This window comes from Lasiosphaeria miniovina (assembly GCF_030549165.1).
Source record: "Lasiosphaeria miniovina strain SMH2392-1A chromosome Unknown B0T26scaffold_4, whole genome shotgun sequence".
Lineage (NCBI taxonomy): Eukaryota > Fungi > Ascomycota > Sordariomycetes > Sordariales > Lasiosphaeriaceae > Lasiosphaeria > Lasiosphaeria miniovina.
In genome coordinates this window covers 5,917,247-5,929,597 of record NW_026848223.1, presented here as the reverse complement: position 1 = coordinate 5,929,597, position 12,351 = coordinate 5,917,247, and the positions used below count along the sequence as shown (strand labels likewise).

General features: G+C 58.9%; 4 protein-coding genes across 4 annotated transcripts; 1 reads left to right on the top strand and 3 right to left on the bottom strand.

Annotated features, from left to right (window-relative positions):
* Positions 1-1,021: 1,021 nt before the first annotated feature.
* Positions 1,022-3,376, bottom strand: B0T26DRAFT_676704 (uncharacterized protein; the record flags this gene model as incomplete). Its single annotated transcript, XM_060440005.1, has 3 exons — positions 1,022-2,298; positions 2,379-2,770; positions 2,829-3,376. The coding sequence occupies 3 exons, from the start codon at positions 3,374-3,376 to the stop codon at positions 1,022-1,024; spliced, it is 2,217 nt and encodes a 738-aa protein (XP_060297345.1).
* A 1,051-nt stretch (positions 3,377-4,427) lies between these two features.
* Positions 4,428-5,825, bottom strand: B0T26DRAFT_647527 (auxin efflux carrier; the record flags this gene model as incomplete). Its single annotated transcript, XM_060437903.1, has 2 exons — positions 4,428-4,505; positions 4,560-5,825. The coding sequence occupies 2 exons, from the start codon at positions 5,823-5,825 to the stop codon at positions 4,428-4,430; spliced, it is 1,344 nt and encodes a 447-aa protein (XP_060297344.1).
* Positions 5,826-6,767: 942 nt separating this feature from the next.
* B0T26DRAFT_803368 (uncharacterized protein) lies at positions 6,768-9,663 on the bottom strand. Its single transcript, XM_060447079.1, has 6 exons — positions 9,412-9,663; positions 9,179-9,336; positions 8,938-9,079; positions 8,688-8,882; positions 8,069-8,627; positions 6,768-8,006 (listed from the first exon to the last, which is right to left on the bottom strand). Exons 1-6 carry the CDS (start codon positions 9,531-9,533, stop codon positions 7,134-7,136), a joined length of 2,049 nt encoding a protein of 682 aa, XP_060297343.1. The 5' UTR covers positions 9,534-9,663; the 3' UTR covers positions 6,768-7,133.
* Positions 9,664-10,816: 1,153 nt separating this feature from the next.
* Positions 10,817-12,287, top strand: B0T26DRAFT_778799 (uncharacterized protein). The gene has a single exon (XM_060446660.1). The coding sequence runs from the start codon at positions 11,024-11,026 to the stop codon at positions 12,068-12,070; it is 1,047 nt and encodes a 348-aa protein (XP_060297342.1). The 5' UTR covers positions 10,817-11,023; the 3' UTR covers positions 12,071-12,287.
* The last annotated feature ends 64 nt before the right edge of the window (positions 12,288-12,351 follow it).

The window sequence follows — 12,351 nt, the reverse complement described above, 5'->3', positions numbered from 1 at the left end:
GAGTTTTACCGAGACGAAAACTCTGTTCTCAGTAGAGCTAACACGAGCGCAACCTACCGGCTATTATCGGTGCCTAGTCGACCAATTCACTTTGTGCTCCAATAGGATCCATTCCAAACAGAATCCTATTTGCCAGCTAGCTTGGGTTGCGCGATCTTGAGAATGCGATTTGAAGGAGCGCAGGGCCTCTTCGTCGAGCAGCGACGACCACTTGTTAGAGGGAAAAGAAAACGGCTAATACCCAGGAGACCAAGGGGCCCGACGGCGGCGGGCCGGCGCCTTGGAAGCCGGTGAAAAGCGAGACCACGAGAAGCAGTACAAGAAGACAAAGAAGTTGCTCAAATGGTTCGTTGCGCAAACCAATCAACTCGTCGATTCAACTCGTAGACGATAGGAGATGTTTGAGTATTGTTTAGCAAACTTACGACTCCGAACTACTAGAGACTTGCACTAGCACATTCGAGCCTCGCCTGACGGTTGAAAACTTGAAACCCCCTGCCAACGAATTTCGTATGACATCGTGACGCTAGTCTTGCAATCTACTTCATAACAACAAAGTTTGAAGCAAGCGCGAACGGGAAGTGAACAGCGCGGAACCTGATCCGGTTCTCTCGCAGGTTATCAGTTGAGTCGACTGGGCCCAACAGACAGGCTCAACTGTATCTGGAAACTAAGATGTTGCTGAGAGAGCAGATGGCTACGAACAAGAGCTGGGCTAGGGATGTGGCCCAAAATGGCCATTTTGGAGATAAATTGCCTCGCGAGAACTCAACGCCAAGGCTCTATAAATCCGATCTCCAGGCGGACCTGAATTGCATTTTCTGAGGAGGGCTACCGACCGAAATTCGATGTTGCCGATAATAGAGATCGCGAAGCAGCGTGGCCTCGATGCTTCTCGATAGGCCGTACAAGATCGACACCCAGCAAAGTCCAGGGTCCAGCTCAGATATCGTCTTGTACACAGCCTACCAAAAGCGATCCTGCTTTCTCAAGCCACGGCACACGGCCACAGCGACACAGCTCAATCCCTCCTCCTAACCGCCCTCACGTTCCGCTCCGGCTGCCCCTCGCCCCCTCCCAGCCCCTCACCGTCGCCCTCGACAAACCCCGTCTGGCACAGCGGGCCGTTCTGCGTCGGCAGGCCGTCGGCCGTGCCGACAGCCCACGCCTCGCTGCCTGGCATCGTGGGCGCCCAGAAGAGGCCCCAAGGGTCGCGCGCGCGCTTGACGCGGGCGAGGCGCGCGTAGTTAGCACCAAAAAAGCTGCGCTGCCAGTTGGGCTCCTGCACGTCGGCCTCGTTGAAGTAGCTCCCGCCGGCCGGCGTCGCCGCGCGGATCACGTCCATGTAGCTGTTGAACTTGGCGTGGCTCGCTTTGACGGCTTCCGGGGACGCCGGTGCAGACGATGCCCCGCCGAAACCGCCGCCGCCGCCGCCACCGCCGAACAACGAGTAGTCGAAGATGTCGGCGTGCATGATAGCCGCGCGCCAGTTGGGGCTGATGGCCGTCGTGTTGCCCGGGAACCCGGCGATCTTGTACGCCGGCTGGTGGTTGATCCCGTGGAACGTGTAGCCGGCCTCGACGACGGTGCGAATTGCTGCGACGGTCGTGTTGTAGATGGTGTCGTTGTCCCAGTTGGCGCGCGGGAACAGCCGCGAGCCGAAATAAATGTTGCCCGGCGAGCTCCCAGCCCCGGTTCGAGCGGCCGGCGCGAAGGCCGCCGTTGTCTCGGGGACTTTGTTGGCCACGGGGATGCCCAGCCTGTTGAGCCCCTTGAACAGCGGGTCGACGAGATCCTGGACTTCCCGCGGCGTCATGTTGGGCATCTCGAACGTGGTCGAGAAGGTGTAGCTCGTGTTGCTGACTTTGGTGAGGTAGCTGTACAGCGTGCCGCCGGCGTCGCACACTACGGGCGCGAACTTTTGGTACAGCCAGAACCCCTCCCAGAAGATGTCGGTCGAGTTGACGACGACGGGCGGCTCGAATCCCGGGAACGAGCCGTTGCCGCCGCCGGGGAACGGGAAGCTGAAGTTGCCGGGCAGCGTCCCGTTGAGGGCTGGGAAGGGGAACCCGGGGAACGATCCGTTGCCTAGTGGCGGAAACGTGCCGTTCGCGCCTGGGAACGGCGGGAACGGCGGGAACGAGAAGTTTCCGGGCCCGGAGAAATTTCCCGGCGGGAAGGAGAAGTTTCCAAAGCCAAACGACATTCCCGCGCCGACCTGGAAGCTCAGCGGCAGGTTGGTCACGGGTGTCGGCGGATAGGCCTTGACGATGGCCGACGTGAAGACCCCGTACGTGCCTAAGGCCGGGCATTGATGTCAGTAAACTCCTCCCTAACAGCTCGCGGCGTCTCGAAACATGTCACCCGGCAGAACTTACTGCCGCCCCCGCCAAGCATGGCAAAGAAGAGATCCGCATTCTGGTGCGGCGTGACGGTGCGGTACCTGCCATCCGCCGTGACGACCTGGAAGGCGAGGACCTGGTCCGAGCCAAGGCCGTACGACGAGCTGAGCGAGTTGTGGCCGCCGCCGGCCGTCCACCCGCCGAACGCGCCGACCGTGTCGCCGCCCGGCACTACCATAGTCATGTTGTACTCGTCCATGTAGTTCCACAGCTCCCACGCCTCGATGCCCGCGCTGACCCGTGCCGCGCGGCCCACGTACCCGTCGATGGTGTGGTGCGGCAGGAACTCGAAATCCTTGAGGAAGTGCGTCCAGATGCTCAGCGCCCCCGCGCCCGTCGACCGCCCGCCGAAGTCGTGGCCCGAGTTCCTGGACGCCTGCCGTTAAACACACGGGCCTGCTTCGCAAACAGGCATGGGTCACTCACTTGATCACGAGCCGGAGGTTCCGGTTCCGCGCAAAGTTGACCGCGAGCTGGATGTGGCGCACAGTAGACACGTTCACCACATACACGGGATACCCGCCCTGGGTGCAGTTGCCCGTTGGGAACCACGTGGCCTGGCAGGTGTTGCCCTCGGCCCAGGCAGTCAGCACAGTCAGCGGGTCGTTGGGGTAGAAGCGCGTCAGAGGCGCCGTGGTCAGGAGAAACTGGCACTGCGCGGCGCTGTAGCTGGGGCTGCCGGGGTAGCAGGCGGCGCCGGGCGGCAGCGGCTTCAGCAGCGCGCCGCCGAGCGTGCTGTTGAACCGCCGCCACTCGGCGGCCGCCGGCCACGCCGCGTCGCCCGGCCCGACGCGGCACTTGGGCCCTGCGTACGACGCGTTGCTCCCCGTCGCGTCGCCAAACGCAATGTCCGGGTACCCGGCCGTCTCGTTCGCGCCGAGCTGGGCTCGCTCCCACGCAAAGTTTGCAGACGCCGCCGACACGTCGGCCACGGCCGCCGACGCCAGCGGGAGGAGCAAGAGGGATCGGCGCATGGTGTGCGGTGTGGTCTGTTCAGCCCGCAAGGCCAAGACGATCTGCAGCGAAACCCGGGTCAGGCGTTTTCCCAAGCAGATTGGGGTGCTACACAAGTCCCGCGGGCAGGCGCCAGGCTCTACGTATATACCCCCTCGCCGCGGGCCAGAAACCTGGGATCTAATATAGCTCCACGGGGCGCGGGAGGACGGCAAGGGGGCCACATAGGCGCGGCAGTCCCAGGCACCCTCACTGACAGAGCAATCGCGGCACTGGCCGCGAATGGATCCCAGACCCCTGGCGAGGGAGGCTCGGAGTTCGGCTTGGCGAACGCGGGCGGGCGAGATATGCTATGACGAGAACGCCAGGGTTGGCAAGTCTTGGATGCAGCTTTTAATACTTGGCGTACTTGGTGTGACACTGTTGGGCAAGAAACGCGCGGGTGCTAGGCACAAATCACGCACACGCCGACGCACACGCTCGCATGAGATAAGATATCCCATAGTACTGTGCCGATGGGCTGACGCAAGCCAGGCCGCGGACACGCACAGGAAAGAAGGTCCCGAGAGATAGCAGAGACGAAATGTGGGCTCGCCGGCATTGGGTAAATTGAGGTGGGCGCATGTTTGGAGGGCAGGGCCCGGGATGGGGGTTCCTGAGAGAGGTGTGACCGGGTTCCCGTCGGATATATGTATTGTCGCGGACAAGGGAAAATAGCCTCAATCCGGTTCCACGTCTTGCCTGCGCCGTGCCAGGGGGTAATCAGAGTGGCCGCACCGCTCAGCGCAAATGGATATCTGGATGCTGATAACCTTGCAGCCTTGCCGTTGCCGTGGTTCCGAGATTTTTCTTGCGCGTCCTTGTGGGGTGCATGGAAACGGCCAAGCCATGTGAAGGATTGGTTGGGGCTCAAGCTGTGCAGCTTGAAGATAGTTACCTGAGTTTGTGCAACCTAGATGAATTATAGGCACTTCGTATACATGAATAGATCCAAATATAGGTTCGGTTTTCTGACGCCGCCTGGGGTAATGAGAGAGCTCCCAGAGCATGTCCCACTTTTTCGGCGTTGAATCATCTGATGCCCGCTTCGCTAGCCAAGAGACTGCCCACAACTGTAAAGGAAAGAATCGGCGACATGATGTACGAAATCTAGACGCCAGTTAGTACAGGTGCTGGAAGGTCCGACAGGTATGAAGAACGTACTGTAAGTAGCTTTGAAATGTTCACTTCATCATCCGGCTCGCCGTCGCTGACTTGGATCAAAGTGATCAGCTTCATGGCTGGAGGCCCCGTGGGCATGAGCATCATGGTGAACCACAGCATGGGATCCGTCGAGAGAAGCTCGGTGCGCGAAGCGATAAGGTAGATGAAGCCGATGGAGGCAATGGGCCAGAGAACGAATCGCACGACAAGAATGAAGGTGACGGTCAGCCACGGCAGTTTTGCGGCGCTGCTCCCGCCGTCCTGCTCAAGGCTCTTCATGGACGTGTAAAGCGACACGCCGGCGACCACTACGGGAAGCGGCACAAAGAGGCCGCCAATGTTCTTCAAAGAGGCTGTCAGCCACGCGGTAAAGATGCCGCCGTCTTCGGAAGCGCTGAAGAAGGCGTGGTGGAGGGGAGGAACCAGCCCGATGACGGCGCCAATGACTGCCCCGAGCAGGGGGGCGTTGAAGAAGTCGGAGATAAACAGCAGCCACCACTTGGTCCGGGGGCTGAGCCTGCTCCATCTGCTCCGGGGCACAATCGACGCTCTTCGGTCGGCCGGCGGCTTTGATCTCGGGGCCACCGAGGGGCGGCGGTTCGAGGGGAAAAAGGAGGTTGATCCGAACGGGTCCAAGAACTGCACGGCCGACGAGCGGGGATTGAGCAGCCCCGTCTCTTCGCCGGCTTCAGTTTGATCTCGACCGTTGTCGACAGGATCGTCCTCCTTGTCGGCTTCGGGCTCGGGGGCGTGTTCAGAGTCGATCAGGCGCGGGCCGACGGCAAAGGTCAGACAGCTCGACACGGTGGCAAAGACGAGGAAGTATGACTTTGCGCGCTCGATTGCCTCCCTCGAGGTCTCGTCAGTCACGATCAGCGACTTGAGGATGCCCGTATCGTCGAGGGCCGTGATGAGCAGCAGGGGGTAGCTGGTGGTGTTGTTGAACATCAGCGCCACGGTGACCCAGTCGGGCATGCCGAGGCCGAAGTGGGCGAAGATGCCGAGCAGGAAGGAGATGAGATGGCAGACGATGGCCCAGGCGAAGATGATGAGGTAGCGGGTGGCGGAGCCGGCGTGCAGCTCGGACCCGATCTTGGTGATGAGCAGGGCGGGCAGAAACATGCGCACGCAGATCTTAGAGATGGCCTTGGTGCTGCTGTGGTCCAGCAGCCCGAGCCATGCCGCGATACCGCCGTAGAAGATGACGAACAGCACCGAGAGGCTGGCCTGGATCGCGGCCAGGAACGACTCGAAGAGCCCGCTCATCTGCGTCATTGTCCTGTCCTTTGAAGCTTCAAAATAGGCAGTGTCGGACCGTCGCGGATTATCACTGCCAATTGCAGATTATCACTGCCAATTGCAGATTGTCACTGCCAATTGCAGATTGTCACTGCCAATTGCACCCGCGGCCAAAGTGTCAACCTCCAAGATTTAACAAATAATCGCGCGCAAAACGCTGAAAATGAAAACGCAGGTCGTTATTGATAATTTAACTCACAAAACCAAACATTAAACGGAACGCGGTAATTTCAAACACTGGGAGACGGGACGGCGAGGTTGTCGAGGGTGGTTGGAAAATGGAAATCCCGCAATGCTAACATGGATGCGAAGAAATTCGCAATGACGCTGGCGCCCTGGAAATGACGCTACCAAGCTAAGCAAGCCCCAAACGCCACCTACGAACAAGAGTGCGGGGCTTTTCTCGGACAACCCCGCTTTTTCGAGAGTTAGCCAACCAGCGTGTGTGCATAAATCCTCTCACAACTGTCAACTGTCCCTGACCACGATCCCTCGAGTCGAATAAGAACATGCTCCAGTAGAATAGTGGTAACTGTTGAAATAGCGATACTGGTGACCGCACACTAGCAGGGAGGAAGCAGAGATCGCGCGAGTACGCACGTGCAAGTAGGCACGTGCGGCGCGCGGACCTCTCACACACACACAAAAACCCCGGTCGCACGCAGAACCTACCTTAGTTCCGCAGAGAGAGAGAGGGAGGATAGACACAACATTACCCCCGGTAGATCTACCAACCCTTCGACCTGTAGGATCCCTACGTAGTTTGAGTACCACGAGCAGTAACAGCTCAAAATCGTTTTCCAAGCCAGCAACTCCCTAAATGCCCGTCATTTGCAAGAGGTGCGAGAAGCACGATGGTGTCTCACGGCTCAGCGGCCCAGGATTGTTCTAAAAGCTAATAATGCGTGCCTGGTGTTTTAGGTACCTCCGAAGATCCTTGGAATCCCTGAACCAGCCGTTTGATAGGCGAAATTTCCATACGCCACCGAATAGAGTCAAAATGAGAACACGTACTATACCGTAATGGATGCACGACTTGACCCTTAACATTCATCCCCATGATTACTCGCACCTACCAAATTGGGCACACACCAAATTGAGCACCACCAAATTCGGCACCCACCAAATTGGCACCCACCAAATTAGACAAAGAGACAATTTTCTCCTAATTAACTCTAGGAATTACTAACCTAAATAAGATCCAAGTTTTGATGAAAGTTGAGAGTTTCATAACAACCTACAGCGCTCTTATCCTACAACACCAACACACACAAATCACGCCACCAGCGCATCCACCTCACCCAGCAACCCCGGCGGGACATGCTCGGGCCGGACCAAGTCACGGATAGCCTCCGCCAGCACGCGCAATTGGCTCCTTGCCTCTGCCACCCCAGCATCGCCATCGACAACACCCTCCCCCTTCTGCGCTGATATGATCCTGGCATAGACCCTCGCGGCCGCCGCAAGCGGCCACACCAGGAAGCGGTCGTGCTGCCGGAAAATTTCAGCCGCAATCCCATTCCCATTCCCACCCCCGTTCCCCGGCGCCAGGTCGAGACCAAACCGCCCGCGCTGCACCGCGTCCACCACCGCGTCGGCCGCCACCGCACACCGCCCCGCCGCCTCGCTCGCCAGCGCCGCCGGCAGCGTCCCGCGCGCGCGCGTGACTCGTGACAGCGCCGCCTCGTGCAGGCTGATCTCGACGGCGGCCAGGTTCATGCGCAGCGGCAGCGTGCACGCGCCGTCGATGCCATCGTGGGCGCTCGATCGGGTGTCGGTGTCGTGTGCGGCGAGGACGTGGTGGCGGCAGTGCGCGAGGGTGTCGGCGATGGCGTAGTGCGTTTCCCAGAAGCAGCCTGCTGCCGTGGTGTCTTGCGTGTGCTGGTGGGATGCGTATGTGGATTCGGATGTGGATGCGGATGCGGATGCGGATGCGGATGCGGATGCGGATGTGGATGCGGATGTGGACGCGGTGATGTGCTCGGCGCACCGCCGGTACAGGCACACCATGACGGCGTTGCCGGCGAGCGGGGAGAGCTGTATGGTGTTGTCGGTGGTGCGAGCGTCGAGGACCTCGTGGATGGATGGCATGCTGGCTAGAGACGAGCCGTCGGGGTACTCGCTCGGCGACGGCAGCGGGATGTGCACCTGGATGTCGTCAGCTGTCATCGCGGGCTTGAAAATCGGGGCTGGGTGTATGCAAAACCCACCGGCATCTCCAGCGTCAGGGCCTCGTCCGTCTGCGTCGTCGAGAACGCTTCGAGGATATACAGCACCCAGAACGTGCGGCGGCGCTCCTCGGCAGCGGCGGCGTCGAGCGGCGGCGGACACGCCTGCATCTTTGCGGCGCTCCACCGCTCGCCGACGGCGCTCGCGTTGTGGCGCCCGGGAGCAGCAGCCGGGGCGCGGTCGAGGCCCATCATCTTGGCTAGCCGGATGGCGCGCCCGAGCGTCATCCACGCCCGTGCGAAGCACGGCTGCTTGAACTCGAACAGCGCCAGCACCGTGAGCGCCTGCAGCGTGTTGATGCTGGCCAGCGACTCGTCGGTGGCTTGCCGCTCGCACAGGTCCAGCAGCGTGCGGCATTCGTCGTAGTGCCTGTCGACGTGGCACCCGAGGCCGGGGTCGGAGAAGGCTGCGAGCGTTGCTATGGCGGTGGATAGCGCCCGGGCGCCCTTTGAGGGGGGCGTCTGGGCCAGCTCGGCTTCGAGCCGGGGTTTGTTGACCAGCGGCATGAACGGGTGGAAGAGCTCAAAGTACCTGGCATGCCTAGATGTGGGGTGTGAGCTACAGTGCAGGCTCGGTCAGGCTCAGGCGTGGCTGGCTTACAGTGTCTGCAGGATAGAAGGGAACACTCGAGGCTCTTCGTAGCAGAGTGAGAGAGGAGCGATGTCAGGAAATGCAGCGTTGAACTGGCTGGCGCCTGACACAGCTTGGAACGTCTCGGTTACGTATTCGAGCGGTGTGGTGTAGGACAGGGCATCAAAGTTGAAGCCATAGTCTTCTTCCATTTCCATGTCAGACCTAGGGAGTGTCAGTAACTAGGCGAGAAGTTAGACCTGGGGGCTGAATCTCGTACCAGCCACCAAAAAGGTCTGGTATTGGCGCGAGTCCTTCTATGTTCGCCTGCGGTGGCGACATGGAATGTGTGGAATTTGTTGCGGGCGGAGTGCGTTCCGGGTCATCGTTAACATGCAAAGCGATCTTGGCCTCTGCCTGTTCTGTACACGACAGCATCTCAGTCGGCAGTCGGGGCAAAGCGATGCACGACTTCGCCTTGGGTCTTGGGTCTTGGGTCTTGTCGTGGGTCTAGTACTCACGGAGCCGTCTGTTCATGGCGTCCAGACACAACAGCATTTCCGTTTTGGACAGGGGTGCCTTGGCACGATCCAAGTAGCGACACTCGTCGCCTAGCCTGGCACATCGTCCACATATCGGATGCTGGCGGTCACACCGAATCTTTCGAGTCCTGCACGTTCTACATTGCCGCATAATCAGAACCCCTACCGGCTCGGACTTTATGTCTGGTAGCTACTCGTAGTGTTGTACTTACTCGCACGACAGACGCTTGAGGGCCTTTCTGGCTGTGTTTCCCTTGTCCCTCTGAGCTTTGTTCCCTTCCCTGCCGAGGCCAATTTTGCCCGCGTCACGGGGCCCAGAAGTCAAGTCGGCCATGTGCGCATGGGCAAAACCGTGCCGGTAGGGACAGTCTGGATATAAGGATCGAAGAATGTCGTATCGAACGACGCGGGTATTTCGAGGTAGCTATAGTCGCAGGGGGTAAGATGCCGAGGGAGCCATTGCCTTGGAAAGCTTTGCACCTTGTATTTTGAACCGGCTCACCGCCTGAGCATTTGTCATCGTTACACAGGGGATGGCCAGATTCGGTTAGAATCAGGATCATCAACCATGCTCGGGTTCTGTGCCAAGTCCGCAGATGACGCCCACCAACGAGAAGCTGATCATGGCGATGAAAAATTGTCCATGGCTGTGATTAGTGGGAGCATGTCTGACGGGAAGAACTGGGCGAATGAAGATCATCAGCGACTTTATTCTTTAAATTATTTCTTAAATTTAGAGGATTGGCTTAAATCGCTGCAATAAGAAACAGAGGCGACAATGAGGCGACAATGAGGCGACAATTCAGCTTCCTGAATTAATTATCCGCCAATTAATTGAATGAATCTTGGTCTAGTACAGACTCGGCTGTCGCTCTAGCCGAATTGCCGTCGTCGCATTATCACAACGTCAACCAGCAATGCACGGCTCAACATCAAGCCTTCAATTTAGCTGGGCTTTTCCATCCCCTCCTCTTAACACCGGGTACCGGGTCCATTGGGCAAGGTACGATTTTGGGACGAAATTGTGAGTCATTGTTGGAGCTGTCAGAGTGTTGGATATTTAGCAGCCCTTGATTTCGTCCCGGAACCACGTCGGCTGGCTGACGCGACTCTGCCACGATCATCCGGAGCCGGGCCGCTCGAAGCTTTCTTCCGAGTTCTTAACACCTAATATTTCATTGCGTCTCGAATTCACCGTGAAGAGACATTTCCTCAAAAAGACGTTTTTCGAGACAGGAGAAGCCGGAAATGTTTGTTTGTCGACGCGCCGCGCCTCGCCAAGGCGGGCATACACGGTTCTGCCATAATTCCGACCCGTCCGTCGTCAGAGTAGACGGAAAAGAAGCACACCGAACGAGACGTGTGATTTTTAATTAATCATCTTCCGTAAGCTGATCTTGCAAGCCCATCAACCATATGTTGAGCTATCATGTGCCAGGGCCAAATGCCATTCAGCAATATATTCTGCCCGACTACGGAAAAGCGGTTGGGACCCTCGGGTTACATCCGCGGGGGCGGTGGTTAGACTGCTGGCGACTCAGCCACTCGCTTCCCGGGTGCCGTCAGCTCCGCGCTGACGCCAACGGTGCGCAGCAGTTTAGTGCGCCAAACGGGCCAATGAGAAGCAGCATAGCTATTCTAGGACTGCCGCCTGCTGTTTTCCCCAGAAAAGCCACGCGCAGCCTGCGGGCAGGTGCGCTTCCAGAGCTCTTCGCTGCCCCCGGCTCCGGAGAGAGCCGACGCCACTGTTTACCGTCCAGCCGGTCATCACAGGGGTGCTGTGTTTACGAGGGAGCCAGCTGTCATTGACGACACATAAATACGATGCATTCTCTCAAGTTAAATGTTTCGTTTTCTCTCATCATCATCACCATCAGTCGCCATCATCAGCATCGTTCTCAATTCACACGCCATCATCGACATTCGTATATTTTACACACGTCTAATTATTTCCTTCCGGACAACTTCAAGCCGCTCACAACCTCTTTTTCCACCAACACCACCAACACAACTCCAAGCCACTCACAGCCCCTTTTCTACCAACACCACCAACACAACTCCAAGCCACTCACAACCCCTTTTTTTACCAACACCACCAACTCGTCTCCACCAGCAACCACATCCAGCAACCACATCCAGCAACCACATCCCGCCACTACAATGCAGTACTCCACCCTCTTCCTCAGCGCCCTCGCCGCCTCGGGCGCTATAGCCGCGCCGCAGGGCCGCTCCGCCGCCGACAAGCAAGTGCGCGTAATCCTCAGCGACCTGGCCGAGACGGGCTCGCAAACCGTCTTCAACGAGGCACCGCACGTGTCCGGCCGGCCGACACAAAGCGGGCCCTTCAAAACAGTCGAGATCGCCGTCGGCTCTGGCATCACCAACCAGGCGCTGCGCTGCCAGGTCCTCGACGACAAGAGCCAGCCAATCATAGGCGTGCGCGGCGCGGCCGTGGACGTCACATTCGGCGACGCCGGCAAGGGCGCCTGGACGTTCCGCACGCCGAGCCTCGTCAGCGCCATCGTGTGCGACGACGGCTTCAAGTCGCTCGGCGCCGCCGCCACCGAGATCCGCGTCGTGCTGGCCAACCAGGCCGCCGAGCTCGGGTCGCAGACCGTGTTCGCCGACTCTGGCGCCCGCCAGCAGAAGCCGCCTGTTGGCTCGGACGGCCCGTTCCAGACCGTCGAGCTCCGCCTCGGCCCCCTCGTCGATCCGGCGCTGCGCTGCCAGATCACCGACCCCGCCGGCAAACCCATCACGGTTGTCCGTGGCCAGGCTGTCGCGACGACTTTTGGCGATGCCGATAAGGGCGAGTGGACTCTCCAGACGCAGAGCGAGGTCGATAACATTATCTGTGATCCGGCGTTTTGAGCGACGCGTTTGTCGATAACATTACCTGTGACCCGGCGTTTTGAGTGACGCGTTTCTTTTTCTTCATCTCTCTTCTTTTATCAGTGCATCGCTAGATATTGGTTTCGGCTTAGCTAGCATGGGGATTGCGGGTACTGCATCTTGGTTTCGGAGCATCTGGGTTGGGTTGGGCTTGCATGGCGAGGGATCCGTTTTTATAGGTAACTTTGCATCACGGGAAAGGGGACACGGGAAAGGGGACACGGGAAAGGGGACACGGGAAAGGGGACACAGCATTGCGT

Coding starts and splice junctions, on each gene's coding strand:
- B0T26DRAFT_803368 (XM_060447079.1), bottom strand. CDS start 9,533: ATGGCCGACTTGACTTCTGGGCCCCGTGACGCGGGCAAAATTGGCCTC. Junction 8,628..8,687: donor CCTTCTATCCTGCAGACACT/GTAAGCCAGCCA, acceptor CCCCACATCTAG/GCATGCCAGGTACTTTGAGC. Junction 8,007..8,068: donor CCCTGACGCTGGAGATGCCG/GTGGGTTTTGCA, acceptor GACGACATCCAG/GTGCACATCCCGCTGCCGTC.
- B0T26DRAFT_778799 (XM_060446660.1), top strand. CDS start 11,024: ATGCATTCTCTCAAGTTAAATGTTTCGTTTTCTCTCATCATCATCACC.